The 20,498-nt window shown below is 42.4% G+C and overlaps 1 protein-coding gene across 12 annotated transcripts in view; it reads left to right on the top strand.

Moving 5' to 3' along the window:
* Nucleotides 1-2,824: 2,824 nt before the first annotated feature.
* Nucleotides 2,825-20,498, top strand: part of CCDC85A (coiled-coil domain containing 85A) — a 106,661-nt gene continuing 88,987 nt past the window's right edge. For 8 of the 12 annotated variants that reach the window (XM_067292753.1, XM_067292755.1, XM_067292751.1 and 5 more), the window contains exons 1-2: nucleotides 2,825-3,317; nucleotides 6,052-6,967. In XM_067292753.1, the coding sequence (XP_067148854.1) occupies nucleotides 3,060-3,317; nucleotides 6,052-6,967 (1,174 nt within the window). In that variant the 5' untranslated portion in view covers nucleotides 2,825-3,059. Of the gene's footprint in view, nucleotides 3,318-6,051; nucleotides 6,968-18,595; nucleotides 18,670-20,498 lie in introns of all 12 variants that reach the window. The other 4 variants (XM_067292759.1, XM_067292758.1, XM_067292750.1 and 1 more) reach the window with 2 other exon arrangements.

Genomic DNA, 20,498 nt, shown 5'->3' with positions numbered 1-20,498 from the left:
TTTCAGTTGCATTAGAATGGAATATATTTGGGTTTAAAAAATGACAGCTCCTTTTCATGGTCTTTTACTGTATTTCTGCTATGGCTGGTCAGATGCTTTTATCTAAACCTTTGTTCTTTGCAGTGGAAGAATTTCAGAGGATTTAAGCGAGTGCTTGGAGAGTTTTCAGGGGAAAAAATTTATGCGATATTTTGCCATCATGAAATCCTGTTTTCTGATCAGCACTAATCTCCATACTTTTTTGAAACTTTTGTTGACTGTGATGGACCTGAGAGTTCATGATACAGCTCAGCACACCTGCCCATCCTGCTGGCGCCTAACTGTGCATAACAGGTCCTGTTGTGTGTTAGAGGTGGTGGGTTGTTCTCTTATGTCCTAAGGAGTATTGTACATCGTTTGTTAGCAGCTCGACTCTGATTCCCATGCCATGACTTTGACAAGTGACTGTTATAAGGAAATAGCTAGAACAGGGGTTGCCAAGTAATCTGAATCCCTAGCTATGAGAAGAAGCAAGCTGGCTTCAGAGGCTGGCACTGCTGGGTCATCCTGGGACTCAGCTGAACGGAGCCAGAGCATCTGCTAATAGCAGGCAGTGAGCAACTGGAGGTCCGTGAAAAACGATCACCTGAAGGAACATCTCTGAATGGTGCTTGGAAAAGGAAAACACGTGGGGCTTTTTGACCTGGTGAATGCGCACCATGTAGCCCAAGATAGACGGGGCGGTAAAACTTTTATTGTGTCAAGTGGTAGCTGTTCAAGGAGAAGATTAAAAATAAGGACGAAGGAATAGTATTTGATTTAATTGTTTTTGTGGCAGCTTTTAAATAGTACCATGAGCAGAAAATAATTTGAGGCTAGTCTGCTCCTGTGGCATCAGCTGATTTGCCTATCAGACAGGACAGAGTTGCCTGAGGCAGCAAAATGGCAAGGGAATCTGCTGGGACAATGATGGTGGGGCATGAGGGGCACGTTCTCCAGGTGCAACTGCCTTCTCCCAGAGCCAGCCCTCCTTGTGATCTGACACACCACAACCTCACGATTTACCAATGTGATTTACAAGAGAAAAGTGGAGATGTTAAGAACTTTAAACTTTCCTCTTAAGAATCAGAAATCTTCCTTAATGCTAAGTAATTATAAAATTGCAAAATTAAAGGTGGTAAGGGCCTGTTAATATGGCACCCTGCTCCGTCTGCAGGGGATTGTTCTGGGGGAACTAGGTGGTTTAAAAACGGGCATTCAATCAATTATTTACCTAATAATTTCTGTTCATCGACTTGTCATTGAGATATATTGTGTCATCTTTTTTCATGAGCAACAAGAATAGATTAATTTCATTCTCAAATCATCTGCAAGGCAGATTTATATAGAGCCTTTGTATCTCTACGCAAATTGGAAAACGTAAGCCTTCCACAACGCACTTGCTAAATATTTTCAAAGAAGAAATATGAATATCCCAATCTTAATTACTTTTTCATGGTATGCTACCTTCAGCTTGAGTAAAGAGTTGGAGTACGGGACTGCATCTAGTTTTGTCTGGAAAGAATTAGGTCTATAAAGTTTAAATATTCCCATTGTAAATGGAAGATGAGGTGAAAGCTGCTGCGGTGCTGGCTTTTGGCGATCAAATGCGACTCACAAGCCGCCCTGTGAGAGGTACCAGAAGTTCTGTGAAGTTGAATGTGTTTGTACATTTATTTCCAGAAATAAAATTGCTTACTTAAGCGTCACTTAAACCACGTGAGGGAAATGTGAGGCTTGTGTAGGCCTTAGGAGAGCGCTGATGCTCTGTTTAGGTGTGCTTTGAGCTAGGTGGGGGGGCACAAAAGCGAATCTCTCCCTTTGGGCTTTCTGTGGGCGTTTTTTATGGGCTTCCATGAAGCTGCCCTGCCCCTTCGGGAGGTGGGGGGGGGGGGACCAGCAGAGGGTAAGCGAAAGCAAACGGCTGTGCCCACCCCTCGCGCGGCAGCTCCGGGGTACCCGGCCCGCGTGTCCCGCCCGGGGCCGCCGCGGCGAGCAGCCTCCGCAGGTGCCGCGCGGGGGCGGCAGGGGGCGCTCGCGAGCCGCGCGGCCGCCGGCGCCGCCTCCCTCCCTCCCCCCCGCCTGCCTGCCTGCCTCCCCCCCTGCCTGCCTGCCTGCCTCCCCCCTGCCTGCCTCCCCCCCCGCCTCCCTCCCTCCCTCCCCCCCCGCGCCGCGCGGGCTCCCACGTGCTGCGCGCCCCGCTCAAAAGCCGCGCGCCGCCCCGCGCCCGCTCCCCGGCGCCGGCAGCGTCCGCCGGCGCCTCTGGCTGCTGCCGCCGCGCCGCCGCCCTGCGGGCACATGCCAAGGCGCGGGGCGGCCGCGCCGGCCCCCGCCTGCGCCCCTTCCCCTGGCCGCCGCCCGCGCACGGGGGGCACGAAGCTGGCGGGAAGAGGCGGCTGCGGAGGAGCGCTTGCGGTCTCCCTGCGCGGGTTCCCGCTTCTGCCCGCCCGCCCGTCTGTCTGTCCGTGCACGATGGGGCTTCGGCTCGGGACTTTGCGTTCATCTGTTGCGTGGCTTCATCTGCCACCCGAAGAGAAATCGATTGCCACAGCAGCCCTCGTTAGACAGCACGGCTTCAAGGGACGAGCAGCTCTTAAGGAGCAGGGAGGACGAGACGCACGCTGCTACCGTTGACTTGTTGAAAGACCTGGGGTTTTTTGTTTTTTTTCTTCCTCCTTTGGAAGGGGGAAGTTTGCTCCCCAGACTCTAGCCCGGCTTCCTCCACACCCTTTCCTTCTCCTCTTCCTCTCTTTTTCCAGGATCCGCTGCTTGGGGCCGGAGGTGATTCCCTTCGTAACCTCCCCCCCCCCCCCCCAACCCTATACCGGCACAGGAGGCACGAACTAGCCGGGCGGAGCGCTGCCCGCCCTCGCTGGAAGCGGGGCGCCCCCCCCCCCTTTCGGGAAGAGCTGCCCGCGGCGCTCCGGGCTCGCCCCCTTGCCCTTGCCCTCGGCTGGGGCGGTGTTGCGGGGCTGCCTCCGCGGGGCGCCCGGGGCGTGAGGAGCCCGCCGGGCTCGGGCTCGGGCCCTTTGGCCGCCACCATGTCGAAAGCGGCGGCGGCGGCGGAAAGTTGCGGGGCGGCGGCGGCGGCCGAGGACTTGTCCAAGGTGTCCGACGAGGAGCTGCTCACGTGGAGCAAGGAGGAGCTGATCCGCAGCCTCCGCCGGGCCGAGGCCGAGAAGATGAGCGCGATGCTGGACCACAGCAACCTCATCCGCGAGGTGAACCGCCGCCTCCAGCTCCACCTCGGCGAGATCCGCGGCTTGAAGGTAGCGGGGGCGGCGGGGCGAGTTTCTCCGGTGTGTCCCCAGCGCATCGCGGCGGCGAGAAAGGGAGCCCGCCCGTGCCGGAGCGGCGGGCACGGAGCGGTGCCGGGGAGCAGGGCCGAAGCTGCGCCCGGCGGAGCTGCCGGCACGCGTGGGGCGTGGGCCGGCGGCCCCCGAGCTGCGACGGTGCCCCGGGGCCGAGGTGGGGGGCGCGGGGGCTGGCGACCTTCCCGCGGCGCGGGGTCCTTGCGCGGAAAACTTCCCTGCACGTAGGTGCCGGGCACACGAGTGCATCTCCCGCGAGTGGCTTCGCCGAGCCCTCGTCAGGTGAATGTGCTGGCGGTTCTTGCCGAGAATGGCGTGAAAAGCGAACAGGGTTTGAGCCTGCTTGAAATGAAGTGCCCGGTTAAAAGCGGTGAGAAACTGTTCCGCGGTCTGTGGAGCACAGCTGTTCTATAATGTGTCCCACTGCGCTTTGGGCTGATGGGAACATCTAATTCTTGTCACCTTTGCGGTAGACTTCATTGGTTTCTGGTAAGATTCAGTGTTTCTATCTGAAATACATGTGAAAGAATACAATGTGCGGAGCTGTAGAGATTCAAAAGGTTTTGTTTTGCCTATGCTGTTTTCTGTCACGTTTTTTAAGATGACTTACTAGGCTCTGCCTTGGAGTGATGAGAATCATTCCCTAGTTTCCTTGTCTGGAAAGGACATCTGAGGATGCATCTCTAAGGAAGTCACTTTCAATGGTGTACTTTCACAGACTGCACTGAGAGGCAGACCAAGTCTGTGATGATTTATGCCTTCTTAATTTAACTCTTGCTAGGTGGGAAGCGTAGTCCCTAATGTTTCCTTCCCTGCTTCTGAGAATTGGGAAGACAGCGTAACTACTGCCAGAGAATTTCCCTGATGTACCGGGTATAACTGTGCTGGAGAACTTGAAAGTTACTTTAAAGTGGACGTGACTACAAAGCATTATCTGTCTTGTTGCTGTGACATGTGGCACTTTTTGTAAAATTCCTTAGCTGAGGTGAGGTTGGAGAGGAGGAGAGACCCAGGTGCAGTGTGGCCTTTTGAATTGTTATGTGAGGGTACAACAGAAGAGAGTTCATGACTTGTAGAATGGTTTTAGACAACTAAATTATTGAGAAAGTGTCTTTGATAATCCAAGCTTTCCTGTTCTGCAGCGTACAGCAATCCTGCCTCCCTCCCTCCATTTTGACAATAGAAGGTGTCTGGGGGTAAAAGAGACCCATCAATGATATTAGCTTAGTGAAAACAGAGCTTACATTTTAAATGCAATTTAAATTACAACAGCAATATCATTCTCCTGGTTATGTTCAAAGGTGTTGTGATGTTATATGGGTTTATAGATCTGCCAGATAAGTAACAAAGCATGCCAAAATGTGTAGGAAGGAGTGACAAATTCCTCTCTCAATTCTGAACTTCCTAAGTGATGTTCAGCTTCCACCTTTTGTTCAGATGTCTCAGCTGAAACTTTTAAAAGGAATTTGGGAGAACAAGGTCTCTGGGCTCCAATGGATTTCAGTGGTGTGTGGGTACCTACTTGCTTCTTTGTCCCATGTGAAGGAACAGGTCCATGAGTAACGATGAACAGCTGTGCCTGGCTTGAGTGGATGGCTGCTGCCTGCTTAGATACTCTGACTGATAAACTGTGGGCTGTCACTTAAACTTTTTTCCACCATGGGGTCATCTGAAGAATCCCTATCCTGTATAGGTTTTTCAGGTTACCTTGCAACCTCATTGAGACTTTTCCTTTGTCAAAGCTGGGTTGAAACTGGTCAAGTTCAAAGTCATTTTGAGAGGAAGGTCACACACTCATGCATGCACCCAGCAGAGTTGCAAAAGCTTCCTTTTTTATTTTAAGAAACTGTGCTAGAATGGTCTTTCCATAAGGCTAAGCTTGTAATACCAGACATAAGGGAAGAATATTTAGACCAGAGAAGACAAATATGGTTACAAGCCAGTTTAGTAAAAGTAGGATGGCGAAATACTGAAAATGTTTTCTTTGCTGTATTATTCTGCTACAGTAAGAGCCTGAACGTTTTTTCTTCAGAGCATTACTGTTCTTCAGTTAGAGAAGGGCACTGGGAACAGGTACTACTTTGTTTTGTTAGAAGTGAAAAATCTATTAAAGCAGATTATTTCATTTCAGAGTGATTGAACCAATTCTGATTAAGTGAGAACAGACAAGATTCTTTTATGCAAATCCGAAGCAAAATCAAACAAAACCCAAATATTTTAAATCTCTAAAAAGTTCGTTTTGTATGTGAATATGCTTTAAGGAATAGAGAATATAAATGTTGTTAACTATCTGAGTGAGATTACCATTTCTGATGTACTTTCTGGTTTTAGTCAGCAATAACTTTACAAGTGAGTATTTTTGAGGGAGTGAGAACATCATGAGAGAGTATGATCATCTGAATTTTTCATTGTGTTTTTGTTTTTTTTGTTTTTCCTTTGGGCATTAATTAGACACCTGAAATTTTCATACCATATTGGAAGTTAGTCATTGAACCTTTCCAAATTAGCTCTGCATATTCAGTTTTGTACTGGACAGGTGTTCTGTTAGTATGAAACATGGTGCAGTTATAATATGCCAGATCTAAACACACAATTGTTTATGCCTTACTTGAGTGCTTAGCCGATGGTTTGTAGCAGTGCTGTTCACTGACTTGTATAATGCTAATGGTATAGTGTTAATTTTTTTAGACACTCTTCTCTCATGCTTATCTTTCTTTTAAAGGATATCAATCAGAAGCTGCAAGAAGATAACCAGGAACTGAGAGACCTTTGTTGCTTTCTGGATGATGATAGGCAGAAAGGCAAGAAGGTATCCCGTGAGTGGCAGAGACTGGGCAGGTACAGTGCTAGCATTATGCACAAAGAGGTTGCCTTATACCTACAGAAGCTGAAAGAATTAGAAGTGAGGCAAGAAGAAGTGGTTAAAGAAAACCTGGAACTAAAAGAATTGTGTGTGTTGCTGGATGAGGAGAAGACTGGTGGAGCAGGCAGCCGGAGCTCTATTGACAGCCAAATCAGCCTGTGCCAGTTAACTGCAACAAGTACATCCATAAGAGATGTTGGTGATGGAAGTAGTACTTCTAGCACTGGAAGTACAGACAGTCCAGACCATCATAAACATCATCCGAGTACTAGTCCAGAACATCTTCAAAAAACCAGGGGTGAAGGAAGCCCTGAGCATCCGAAACACAGGAGCATCAGCCCAGAGCATCTCCAGAAGCCTAGGGGTTCTGGCAGTCCTGATCATCACCTGAAAGGACCAAGTCCAGAACATCACAAAACCCTTGTCAAAGCACCTGAGCAACAAAAGCACAGCAGCAGCAGTCCAGAAACTCTCCCAAAGCACGTTCTGAGTAGTAGCCCTGAACACTTTCAAAAGCACAGGCCTGGCAGTAGCCCTGAGCATCAAAAGCACAGCAGTGGCAGCCCAGATCATCTTCAAAAGCACACACCAAGCGGAAGCCCAGAACATCTGCACAAAGTGAGGGGTACGAGCCCTGAGCACCTCAAACAACATTTTGGAGGGAGCCCAGAGCATCTCAAACATCTCAGTGGAGGCAGCAGAGAAGGTACCCTCAGGAGACAAGTAACAGATGACCTGTCACCTCACCACAGAAGTGTATACAATGGAATGAATGGTGGGTCAATATATTTAGTGAGAGCTTGTTTTTCAAAATTCCTAAGGTAGTTTCAGTTCTGTGTCAACACTTTTGGAAAAAGAATAGTATTTTATGTGAAATGAAAGGTAACAAGTCTGATGTTAGTATTAACTGACTTGATAAATAATTGGGGTATACCCAGTTGTCCTTCTGCCAGGTTTTAGGTGGATTGATGAAAAAGTGGAGGAAAAAGTTCATCTTGAGTGCTTGTGTAAGGTATCAAGAAGCAACTTTTGGACTTGATTCTGCCCGGTGGTTGGTAGACATAAACTGTCCCTATGTAGACTTATGTTTACATCAGGTATCAGATAGGGAGGAGTTATGTGTGTTTCTTATGCTGTCTATATTTGAGTCGGCAGAATGGAGGTGAATGTCTCCAATTTCATTTCCAACTTTCTAAGCTAGTCTGTCTATAGCTTTGAAAATTTTAACATTTCCTCTTTATTGATGGAAAGCTTCTTACATGCTTTTCCATAAACTCTGGAGAAGATGCCAGATGAAGAGCTAGGCTCAATATAAATGAATCTGATACTCCTAAAGCTTTCCAAAGCCTTGATTTTTGCATGTATTTAATTATAACAAATTAAAGGTTAAGGAAGATCCTAAGGGATATTTGTTGTTATTGCTGCCCTTTAGGAAGATACCCAATGAACATGCCTAGCTTTAAGGAGCTGATATCCCCACTGATTGCAATTAACTTTTTTTTTTAAGATAGGCACAATGTAAGTATCTTGGTATTTTGGGAGACAAGTGGTTATGACAATATTATTGAAATGAATATGGATTGGAATAGAGTAAATGAAATAATTAAAAACAAAATTCAAATAAACATCTTCTGTTGTTGAAATAACTTTTTGTAGACTTGGCAAAATTTCTGTAGTCTGCTCTTTTCTTCTACATGCTCTGAGATCTTTTCATAAAAGAAGTCAGCATCTTATTTATATCTGAAAACTCATTTCTCAGTTCTTTGTATGTAGAAAGTGAGGATTTTGCCATAATAAATTGTCTCGGATGGAGTTCATGTGTTGCCATTTTATAAGCAGCTGCGAGAAGTCTTTCTGCCATCGCTGGAACTGACTGCTTGTTGTTGGATCTGCTTGTGAGATGGAGACAGTGAGCTCTCTGCCGGGTGCTGTCCTCAGCATTTATCATGTTGCTGTCTCGCATCAGTCCATTTATCTTTGATGAATAACTTGCAGAATGCCTTCAGCTGAGATAACCTGCTTTGTAGGTGTAAATCCAGATTACTTTCAGTGACATGTGCGTATTCCACAGGGCTGATAAACTCCAGAGCGGTAAGTGTAGAGACTTCAAATTAATTTTTAAAACAGGTAATTAATAAGGTGATTGTATGAAAACTATGTGAAGATGCAAATAAGTAAGTTCTAAATGTTGACCTTGCAAAACTTCCTTTAAATGCTGTATTTCTTTCTCCATTCAGTTCAGTTAAAATAAGCGAACAACACTGACTTGTAAGTAGCATGTAGTATGGAAACAACTTCCTAGAGACTTCTTACTTTTACCCATGATGTTCATGAATGTATTCACTGGTTACATAGAAAGGTGATTTAAGGCCTTAAGTATGCATTTTTCAAACTCATTCACAGACAAGGATACAGTTTTTCTGCTCCCAGCCCGGTGGGCTTTCTGGTGTTTTCAATCCAAATAGTTCTTTTTTGTCGTGTTTTTAACAGTGGGATGACAGCAGTTGTTACTTTAAACCTGAGGTGACTGACCTGCTTTGTGCAGGGCATCTCAAATAGCCACAGCTGTGACTCAGATAACAGGGAGCTGGAGAGGGGAGCCAGTGATTTGGGAGTCTGTTTATTGACCTGGATCAGAGCATCGCCTGTCCCACCCTTTGTGTTAATCACTTTTGCAGAGGAATTTGCACCCCGATAAGTTGTCAAGCCTCTCTCATGTTTATGTAATTTGATATAAGCATGAGGTAGATGTTAGCTGTGAGTTGACTTCTGGCTTTGGTCTGACTTTTTGTCTCATTTTGGTCAAATGTTAAACTCTTGTGAGCTTTGCTGTAAGGAATAACCCTTAAAAACTTGAGGAAAAGACTTTGTCTTCACATCCTCACAGCTAGGCTCAACTGCTGCTCTCCTACCTCCCCCCCCCCCCCGGCCTTTTAGGGAAGAAGTTGCACAAAAGTGCTAGAAGCGCTGACCAATATAATTTACCATCACTGCAAATGTAATCTGTAAACCTTAATTGGCATGTTTTATGTGTTCCTGTATACATGAACCTGCCAACTGAGTACAGACTGGGAGCTGTACATTGAGCTTGTAACAAAAATGCCAATTTTGCATCTGCAGCAAGAAATGCTAAAATTGTGCAAACATAGGTAAGAAAGTGGTGTGGAAACCTGGCCTTAAACTCAGATGAGCAATGTAAAAGGATGCTATTTTTGATTCTTATCCCCAAATCAAGTAGTAAGTCTATTATATCATGTTGGTGAAAACCTAGTTTGCTTTAAAATTCAGAATATATTCAGCTAGTAGGCTGATTGCACGGCCATTTGATTATTTTGCAGGGCATTTCCAATGTTACAGCAGTACTTCTGTGACTGTCATTTGTTTGAGCAGCAAGAATGAAGTTTTTGTGTTGATAAATGGTAAATAGTGAAGAGTAACATCTTTTGACTCTTCTATAGAAATAATATATTTTAACCATGTAATTGGAACTTACCCGGCTCAGTAGAGGCCTGGCGCATCTCCCTTTGGATGAGATGGAATGGCCTCCATTGCCTTGTGTGGACTCCAAATCAGGTCTGAGAAGAGAAGGTATTCCTCTGCATATCAGACCTTGCTCTGAGAAGTACTATACTGTCCACCTGAAATTGCTCTTCTTTCTTGGAAAGCATGTTTGCAGACAGCCCAGCTATTTCTGTTGAAATAAAATCTTCCATCCATAACTAATAGCTCCTATTTACCCTGAGTTCTGGTCTTGTTAGCACTTGCATGACCACAGGGAAGCAATGTATTCAGTCATATGCAGTTATTGATACCAAAATTTTGTATGTAAATATACAGGGAACAGAGATGGAATCTCTGCAGGCTTTAGTCAAACTCTTAAGCAATATAATGTTATGATGGTTTCAGAAATGCGGTGTGTAGCTATAGTCCGCATTACAGGATATGGTATATGCATTCGTTGTTTGGGCCTCCTGCATCTTTTAAGCTCCCATGAGGGACATGAGAAGTTGTCTTTGGTCCGTTGTCTCTTCTGAAACGGGCGCCCTCAAGCTGTGGAGTCCCAGAAGTGGGGTCTGAAAGCTCTGTTTGGCTTGATGCTTGTTAGCTGAAAACATATTTCATTTTAAAAGCTCTAACCAAATACGAGGTGTGTTGTAGCAGTTAACGATCTTTTGCTGTAATCCCTCTTAAAATGTTCTGGTTAATGAGCACAGGGCTATTTGGGATAGGAAGATGGCTGAAATTAGGTAGAAGATAGCAGTGGTAAAAACATTTTACAGTGAATGCTTATGCAGTCTCAAATAATACATGACAATCTTTAACTCTGACACAAATATGTGGGTGCAAAAATATAAATTAATGTGTTCAGGATTTGCAATCTAAGTGTTTTTTATTCTAAGCAGTTTATTGTAAATTTTCTATTTTAGAAGTCTTTTGTTTTATTCTGGGCTTTGACTTTTGTGTGAAAGGAAAATATCAGAAGGCTTTCAGATGTGCTTTTTGCTTCCTGCTAAGGTTATTAATGACTAGAAATAAAAGTGCTGACTAACCCTGTAAGCGCTGCTGGAGGTGCGAGGACTCATGTACAGAACAAATGCAATGCTGTCTCTCGAGCAAAAGTATTGGCTTAAATGGAGACTCGGCTTAAATTTTGAAAAATTCTGCTATAAATGCGTTGCTGCTTATAAGGAAAATAAAATAAGAACCTACTGCTTTGAGTAAAAAGAGGAAAGTGCAGTGTGACTTCAGAGAGCAAAAATCAGTAATAATGTTACTGAGTTAATTTCAGTGGAAATAGCTCCTATCCTGCTGCTCAAATAGTGAAATGATGTCACGTGTCTGTGTAGGCTTGCTTACATGTTACTTCTCATACAATTGAAATGAAAATAATTTGCTTGTCATTCGTAGCAGTGCACAATACTTTGCGTGTAAATTGAACTTTCCTGATGGCACCCAATACACATCTGACATTTAGAGCCTAATACAATATTATTTACTCTTAGGAGTAACCTGCTGTATAAACAAAGGCTACAGGGTCGATAGAATTTCTACTTGTCACTGTGAATTAATCTATTTATTTCAGGGGTTTATTTTTTTAAGTATAGAATTCTAAAACTTTCATGTCAATGGGAGCCTTTCAGTTGAATTCCATAGGATTTACATCAGACTCATAAATCGGGTTCAGACATTAGACTGCAAGAGAACTGAGGCCTGATATGTGAGTATGTATGTGATTAGAGCATGCTGTATTTATTGACAAAGTCATTTCTGTGGGGTAATTTGCCAAGCTAAAACATGGCTTATAATACGAGAGCTATGAAACTACTAGAAACTCATGTCTGAGGGCTTACGGGAGAACTTTACGTTTACATTTCTTTAACTTCACTGGCAAAAATAGTTCTGCTTTAAATGTTTGAGTATATGCTGGATCATCTTTCCAGTAAAAGTATGTGAATCTTAATGGGAAGACTGTCTGTTTATAAAGAAGCTTGTCTGGTTTAAACCAGCTGGCTGAATGTTGCAGCACTCTGGTTCCTGAGAAGTTCAGCTGAGGATCAGAGTGGGAATCAGCCAGTGCTGACTGCAGAGATGTGCTTCCCTCTGTAGCTATTTGGTGGGAGATAGGAGGTTGCACTACACTTTAAAGTGGGAATGCATAGGAAGGATTCAGCTTAACAGTCCCCCCCCTTCCAGGACTGCAACTAAACCACAGCCACACATGGTATGTAACACTTTGCGTGAACTCACCACTTCCAGCTTCTGTGCTAGTATTTCTGAAGTGCCTGGTGAAGGCTTCTGAATGCTTAAGTGTTGAATGCTTAGCTGAAGCCTTACCTACCCCCTTGGTTTTGTTAATGCTTTTAGGGCAGGCAGGACAAGCAGTGCATGAATAACACCTGTCTCGGGTTGAAGACTTGTTGTCAGCTGAGAGCATTCTGGGTGGGATTTTCTTACCTACTGTGGTGTTCTTCAAAACAAACAAAAATATCACTCACCAAACAGCCTATCCCCCTGCCATTTAAGGGCCCAGTGTGGAAGAAGGGTAGGTGGTACAGTTAAAGACCAGTGCATTTAGGTTGTGAGCTCCTCAGCGATTAGGAAATCAACACCGAAGTTCACATAGTGGGAGTGAGATCCAGTTCCTCTGAGTGTAGAAGAAGAATGTGAGCTGAGGTGTTTTTGAGACCATACTTAAAAGAAACCACATGCATGAAAATGTGTGCACGGTACTATTTCTGCACTTGTGTACTGTAGAAGCCCATGAGGATGTAATGAGAAAGGCTGTTGGAAAGTACAGCTAACCAAGGGCTTAAAGGACAAAAGCATTCTGCAAGTATTTTACTATCACAAGGGAGATGATGGCTACTCTTCTACTTAATACCATCTACAAGTGATGCTGGATTTTTCATTGATGGATTTTTACTTTTTGATTCCATCTTAGTCCATTTAGTGAACGGTGATCGGATGGCTAAAACCATTCTAGTAAGACCTCAAACTTAAAAAAAGGAAAGGAAAGAGGAGAAAAATAATTAGTGGGTTTTTTTGTTTTTTTTCCTCCAAGTAAGCTAGGCCTGATAAAGTTCATAGTAAATTCTCTAAGGAGAATCTCAATCTCTTCTTTGATATCTTTAAAGGAGATGAGTGAAGTTTTGGAAGAGAGACTATGGTGATTTTCCAGTCTTGAGGGGGAAAAGAATAATGAGAAAACTGTGGAATTGTCAATTTAATAATAATATCTGGAAAAATACTGGAACAAGTAACTAAACTTTTTAAATGTCTAGGTGGTAAGGAGGAAATAAGTTGAGGTAAACTTGTTAAGAATAATGATACAAAACAATCTCTCTCCTATGTATTGTAAAGTAACAGGCGCTGGGGAGAGTGGGGGATAGGGAATGTAACTATCTTGAGCTAGGAAGGGTTTTGGCCCTGTCTCACCTGATATCCCCTAGCAAGCTAGGGAAGCATGGCTTGATTAAACTCCCATAAGGTAGGTCCACAGCAGTTTGGAAAATGTGTCTAGAGATGCATCTTCTCAGTAATTGTCTGTACTTCTTGCCCTTTCAGGAAGGCTATATCAGAATTGAGCTTTCACAGGTGTCTGTCGTTCTTCACTGTTTTCTTTCATAACTTGCTAAAGGAATGGAGTGTATACTTTGTAAAATTCAAGATGACACTTTGTGGGAAGGTCCGAAAGCAATTTGAATGATAGCATCTTGACAACTAGTCTTAACAATACAATGGAATGTAATAAGGATGAATGCCAAATCCTACATTTAGGTAGGAATAGTTATTGCTCCATTAGAGGTTGGGGGATGTTTGGTTAGGTAGCCGTTCTGCAGATACAGATGTGGAGGTTATTTTGAATCACTGATTGATTGAAAACATGAACCTTGTTATGCACTTTAAAAAAAAAAAAAAAAAAAGAGGATAAGCCTGCCTAGGGTTTACCTGTACAGAGCCTTCTTCTCATCTCTTTTCTCTGCTTCCTTACTTTTCCCTTTAGAGTGCTGCTTCTGCTGCACAGATGTCTTTATTTTGGCTGTCAGGCCTTGATGCTAATTCAGTCTTTCCTTGATACAGGCAGTGACCCTTTCACTGTGAGTGCCAGAGCAGGGAAGGGGTTCCTGGAAGTGATATGTTATCTTTAAATCATCACCAGTGTGCCACATATCTTTAAGAGCAAAGTCTCTGTTAGCTAGCCTGTGATGACTGTGTGCATTAATAAGGCAGGAGGGAAGTGATGGTGAATAGAATAACAAGCAAGAGCTTTTGCCCTCTTGAGGTACCATTTTCAGTTTGTGCAAAGGTAAGCACAGCAGAGCTAGACAGGTTCAAGGCTGGACAAGATAGGCAGTTTATTGAAGACAAATTATTTAAAGACTAGTTTCCTTCTGATTAATTGGCCCTCAAAGAAGGACTCACCAATAAAGGTAATGTTTCAAAGGAAATAACTTTCAAAAGGTAGAGAGTGGAGTGCAGATTTTATCCATTTTGAATAGCACCTCAATGTGTTACTGTTCTTTTAAACACAAATACCTTTCAGTGTGAAGGCCAGAGGAGTTTTAAAAAAAAAAAAAAAAAAAATTTTTGTGAATGGGGCTCCTATAGAGGGAATGGGAGATACCCCTAGTTCAGGCAAGTTATTTGGAAGAGATTTAAAAATATGTTTAATTTTAATTAGTCTTTTATGGGTGAATCATTTATGGGTGAATTAGTCTTTTATGTTGCTGAACCAGTTCCTCACTTCCCCCAGTGTATGTGGCCAGGGCCAGGCATATTGCAGTTGCACAGAAGCATTGACACAGTCCTGTCAGTAACCCTCGCTTCAGACCTGAGTAGTGCCCTTATCTTCCAAGCATTTAACCAATATGAAATGGAGATTAGCAGCTATGCCGGCTGGCTGGTTAATTTGAGATTTATGGCCTTATCTCTTGTTTTGAGCGTCCATTGGAACTTCACTGACATTTGAACGCAGACCTCCAGAGGCGGAAGGCTGACGTAGTGCATCACTGTGCCGGTGGTGTCAGAGTCTTGACCAACTCTGCAAGCCAGCGTTTGTGTGGCTCCCCTGACTTTACTGGTGTTCTACGTGGGACGCATCTGATGCGTTGCGGGGTTTTTGGTTTATTTAAATGTATGTTTTGAAAACAATAGATTTTTCAAGTAGTGAGTAGGAGGTTGTTTCATCATGTACTGAAGCCAACATAAAAGCTCATTTATTTTCATGATAACTGGGTCAAGTTGTAAGATATTTGCCTTCTCTTTGCCTTCCTGATGCTTTCTGAGTCATCGGGAGCTTGGAGGGGCAGTTAGTGTTGTCTGCCTGAAATATATAGGCAGACTACTTTTGTACCAGGATGAAAAGTCCTTACGTTAAAGCCTAGTTGGAGTCGTTGCTTGGGGAGAGCACCTTTAACTTCAGGAGGGGCCATGGTGCAACGTAGCCCTTCAAACAGCTTTCTGAGTTACTATGTTATGGTATTATTATAGTAAAATGTTTTTAGAACTATTACAGTGATTAAATTGTCAAATTCTCTGAACTCTGGCAGTTTTAATGCAGAGTTGAAATATTATTATAATTCTTGGTAAGTGCTGCTTGTTTAAGCACTTGAGCCTTGCAGGATGTACTGTGCATGTTAATCAAAGGGTGTCCTGTCTTTCCAGCTCTACCTATTAATGGAGCCTTTCTTTTTCTTGTGAGTTTTTTTATTTTATTAGAAAAGTAATAATGGGGGGCTGCAGATTGTACAGCAAGTTGAACGGGTTAATAATACCCAGTGAGGAACAAAGCAGTCAGTGTAGAGTGGTGCTGAAAATATTGTACTTACCGTTCACACACACACCAAGTACATTCTTTAGGTGTTGACAGGTGCTATAGGACAGGGAAGCAATTCCAAATTAGAGGGTATTTAACGAGGTGTAATAAAGCTTTGTGTACTTAGAATGACTCTAGCAATGAAAACTGATTGGTTTCTGAGCTAGTAAGTCATGTCTCAAGCTGTGCTTCAGTTCACTAATTATCTTAGGTCTTATTGTCAAATACACAGATCTATAGTAACTGAGAGAACACTTAGAATTATGTTCAAGTAATGATCTTGATATAAATCTTGTCTGTGTGTGCTTCTTGAACAGTTAAAGGGTGGGTTCCATTGAGCAAATTAGCTAGGATGGAAACACTGAGCTCTGAATTTTGCTGCTTCACGCAGGAAGAAGTCAGTCTTTAATATACCACATCTGTTCTTGCAAAAAGGTTAAACCTGAATCATGCAGTGCTTGTTTTACTACTACAGGTTTTACTACAGCTGCATACTTGAAGCTGCAGAAGAGTCCACTGTATCCACTTGTCTGTCTGAAGAAACCTGGAGTATTAAGCCTTAGTAAAGAAAAAGGGCTAGAACACTTGACCATGGAATTTGGAAATGTATTTTAATAGGATGCTCAATTGTAACTGAGCTCTTAAGCCCCATTAGCACATTTAGCCAGATGCTCATTGCTGTGAAATGACACTGAGCCCAACAGCTGTCGAGGTCCTAAAAAGGATCATACATATTATCTTTCATTCAGTAACATTCAAAGAAATGTAAAAACATGGAAATCCATGACACTTTGGAAGAGAGATGTGATCCTTTTGGTCTAAGGCATAAATTGCCATCTACCTAATGGAAACTAAGAATGAATTTCACTCTGACATGTTATTTCATTTCTGTTTATGGCAAGAGGTTTTGTGTGCCTCCATCTAAAGCAGCTGGTACTGGTCACTATAGGAAAAGGAATGAAAGACTGATTGGGTCAGTTGCCTGATCCAGTATAGCAAGCTGTAATTGTTGTAGGTGGTTCTCTTGTAGTCCTCTGTATGTGGATGCGTTTTTCTTTTTTTCCATATCCTTGTTCTCCAGCAGTGGTTTGTAATATGTCTCAAGGGCTTAATAATATGGTCTTTACCTTCATGGCAAACCTGAAGTACTGTGAAGGGTTTTAGTGGTGCTTATATACATGAATTAAGAATCTTCTATAATGTGTGGGGCATTTACAATCAAGAAACCTAAAAGCACATCTAAATAAACAAGCAAGAAAAACCTACCTTTCTCTCTTACCTCCCCCCCCCCCCCCAAAAAAAAAAAAAGCTTGTTCTGTCTCAGGTCCTTCTTTTGAAATCTGATCACTTGTGATCAAATTTTCAGACAGTCTTACAACTCAAAGATACCAAATGAAATAAGGAAATGGAGGGATTAGCCTGGAAGGAGCCTTGGACAGTGGGACTGCAAGACAGTGAGATATACCATTAATAACAGTAACTTGTTTCAGAGGAAATTAATTCTACAGTTATAACATGGGAGGGAGGGGAAAAAAATACATCAGTCATTAAAAAAGCCCTAATGATACTAGTCTATGCACACTTAGTATCTTTGTGAAATTTTTAATGCTTTTAATCTTGTAAAATCCATAGAAAAGAAACAGGATCATAGTTTGAGACCTGTCCATGAGCATGTGGTCCACACCATGAAAAAAGTTGCAGATGTATTAATTGCAAATGGGAAAGGTGCCATATTGAGCTAGGCTATCTTGAAGGATAAACAGATCTGTGAAGCCTGACTGTGAATAATAAATAAGCTTAGTTCAACATGTGTCAGTTTTGCTATAAAACTTCTGGTTTCTTTGCACTGGTCCCTCCCTATACATTGTTTGGGGAGGGGAGGAATCTAGCAGTTTTTTGCACCTGTGTACTTCAGCAAGCAAATCTTTGACCCTGTATTTTTCCTGTGCATGATTTGTGTGAACTTTGCACTAGATGATTACACACATTGTCAGGTGACAGAGCATGGGGAGAAAGATGACAGTATTTGTAATGCTGACCTGTAAAAATCCATATCATAATTTTAAGTGGTTTAGACTAATCGAACACAGCACTGTTCAAACATTGTCAAGAATAAGAGATGCATTATCTTTCAGCTATGATCAGTGAGCCCTGTGATAAACAACAGTATTGAATATCTTTTGAAGTTCTCTATTTTGGTACTTCATCAAAGTTACCTAAATATTCTGAAGCTTTTATGATCTTGTTTAAATTTAAGGTTCTAATGAGACAGAACCTGCAATATCAAACTTCTATTTGATAAATAGTGAGATCTCTTTCAAATGTTTGGCCTCAAAACTGATTGTTTCTTTTAAGTGCATCTGTTTAAATTCCTGTGGATTTTAAAAATTTGGCTTGATCAGCACTTGCTGTAGGCTTTGGAATATATATTTGCAACTTGGATTCAAAAAATATATTTACTTTTACCGAAGGTTGCAGGGTTTATTCATCATTATGTTGCTCATATTCATGCTAAGCTCAGATAAACCTGGGGAAAAGCACTGATTGGTGACCCACATCCCCTGTTGGTTTGTGAGTCCATTTTAGTTTTACAGTGGGTGAATCTTAATGCTAAATATCCATCTTATGGTTTTTTGTGGTCTGAGAATATTATTGATGGCCTGAAGATGGGTCTCTAAAAAATACTCTTTGTTTCTGAAAGAGCAAAAGAACACTTCATCGAAGGCAGCTAATAAAACAATACACCAAATGCATTCAACTGAATGCTTAAAGGTTAAACATGCAGATTGTCTTAGTCCTTTAAAGTATTTGATCATTTCACTCCTTGGGCACCTGACTTGCCCTCAAGCTGGGTGCCCAGACAAGAGCAAGATATCCTTGCTCTTGCAGCACTTTTACAGACATCGCTTGCCTGTTATTGTAGTTTGACTTGCTTGCTTGTATCTATTTTAAGATTTTTGTAACCTGAAGTTAGACTTTGAATTTTAGATTTTTGCAGTGTCATTAAAGATACTGCAGTAAAGATTATGCAGTCCATAAAGATAACATAAAAGCAAAGCATTCCAACAACTCTTTTCTCCTAACCAGATCTCCAGCCTCCAAGACCAAAGGCTCTGCAGTCTTAAATTAACGCAGAAGATCCCAGAATCAGTCTCCTACAGGTACAGGCGCTAAGAATTTTTTGATTTATTCCTTGTTGTTGGAACTTGACACCTGAACTCTACACTCCAATCAATAATACTGAATGCTACATGTTGACTGCTTGCTGCCACAGCACAGGTGAATGATTTGGAGAGTTAGGAGGACAAAAAGCATCTTGAGCATATTAAGCCAAACTCTGCTTTCAGTCTTTAGGTGTCTGTACTGACATTTTGCCTTCCATATAAAAGTAGTCAAATGGAAAGATATCTTTTATAATGTGCTGAAGAGTTGTACTTAGGCTGATAAAAATGAATTGCTTGGTTGCCTGACAGCATGCAGAATGACTGATCAGACTATTTTGGAAGCTTGGATCTGAGTTTTATCACCTCGAGTCATTCCGTCGTCCTTCTTTTGTCAAGAATGAATTGGATAGTGCTAACTCCTTGTGTTGATCACACTATTGCAATTATATGCAGTTACAGACCCGTGGAGTACTGGAAAGATACTTGTGGAAGCCTAAAAAGGGGCTTGCTTTACCCTCTTTCATGGTAACTCTACAACCACCCAAATCAAGCAAAGTGTGTTGCATGGAACAGATAAGTCAATGCATATCAGCTGCCACCTGAAAATGTGTGCTGTGGGTGCTGAAGCTAGGAGCCAGTTTCCTGGGCAACACGTTCTATTCCAGCTCTATTGCCTGATGCTGTTTTTATTTTAATATATATATTTATTTAACTAACACACTCAGTTGACGGAGATGATTCTGACATCTGTTTGGAAAATGGAGGTACATTTGAAGGATTAATAAGGATGTTTGAATATGAAATAATTATTCTTTGAGAGCAAAATATTGAATTTATCAATGTGAAAGGTTCTATGCTTTTAATGTGGCAGGTCTTGGTTTTGTCTGCTTTTGTGTTTGATAAAGGTGCACTTAGCAGATGTATCTTTCAGTAAGTTGATGAGAGTTATCAGTCTTACATGTCCGTTCTCCTCCTGTTGTGAGATTTTGGGTATTCATTGCCTTGGTTATAGGAAAAGAAGGTGCTGACTGAGGAAATGCATTCAGGGGACATTTTCTCTCAAACTTAACATTTTTAAGTAGTACTTTTAATAACCCCAAAACTTGGCTAAATTTTTCTTGATTTGTTTTTGAAGTGCTACCCAGAAATACATCATGATGCAAGGAAGTCATAGGATCTTGAAACTGGTCAGAAGGGGTCTGTAATAGAAGATGAAAGTGGTAGAATTTCCACTGTCCAAAATGTGAAAAAATACAGAGAATAAATCCAGAGAGTGCAAACATTAGTTAATGTTGTTTCCGAGGGGACCAGGAACATCTTAATTCAAAACACTGAGGCTCAGTGTATCTTCTGTGTGTTTCTGCTCATCAGTGTAGTATTCAGGTGCTCAGGTGTATCTCTTGAGCTCAGGTGTTTAGTCATGCTAGCTAGATGATGAATAAATCAACCAACTGGCTTCCTCAGCCGGGTAGCATGACTGTTTATACAGTGCTAAGTACTGAACTTGTGTCCCAGTCTATCTGGTAAAACAAACTGGGAAAGGCTGTCTGAGGGTCAGTTCCTTTATTGCTCCAGAAACCTAATGAGGAATCTGGAGGTGTATTGTGCAGAAAAGTAAAGAAACCCTCAGACCCTAACCCTAAACAACCAAACCCAAATATATCAGATCTGAAAGCCACCAAAATAAATGTTATGTGGTAACTTTTTTTGTCTGTGCTATGTTGAAATCTTGCTGAATTCGTGAACATCTGGCAAAAGGAGAGGCTGAAAATCTCCAATATATTGGTCATCAGACTAATCAGATTAGTGCATCTGCTGGAAAATGG

Source organism: Apteryx mantelli, chromosome 3 (assembly GCF_036417845.1).
Source record: "Apteryx mantelli isolate bAptMan1 chromosome 3, bAptMan1.hap1, whole genome shotgun sequence".
Classification (NCBI taxonomy): domain Eukaryota; kingdom Metazoa; phylum Chordata; class Aves; order Apterygiformes; family Apterygidae; genus Apteryx; species Apteryx mantelli.
Note: the sequence above shows the minus strand (reverse complement) of the source record. Positions and strands in the feature narration are given on the sequence as shown.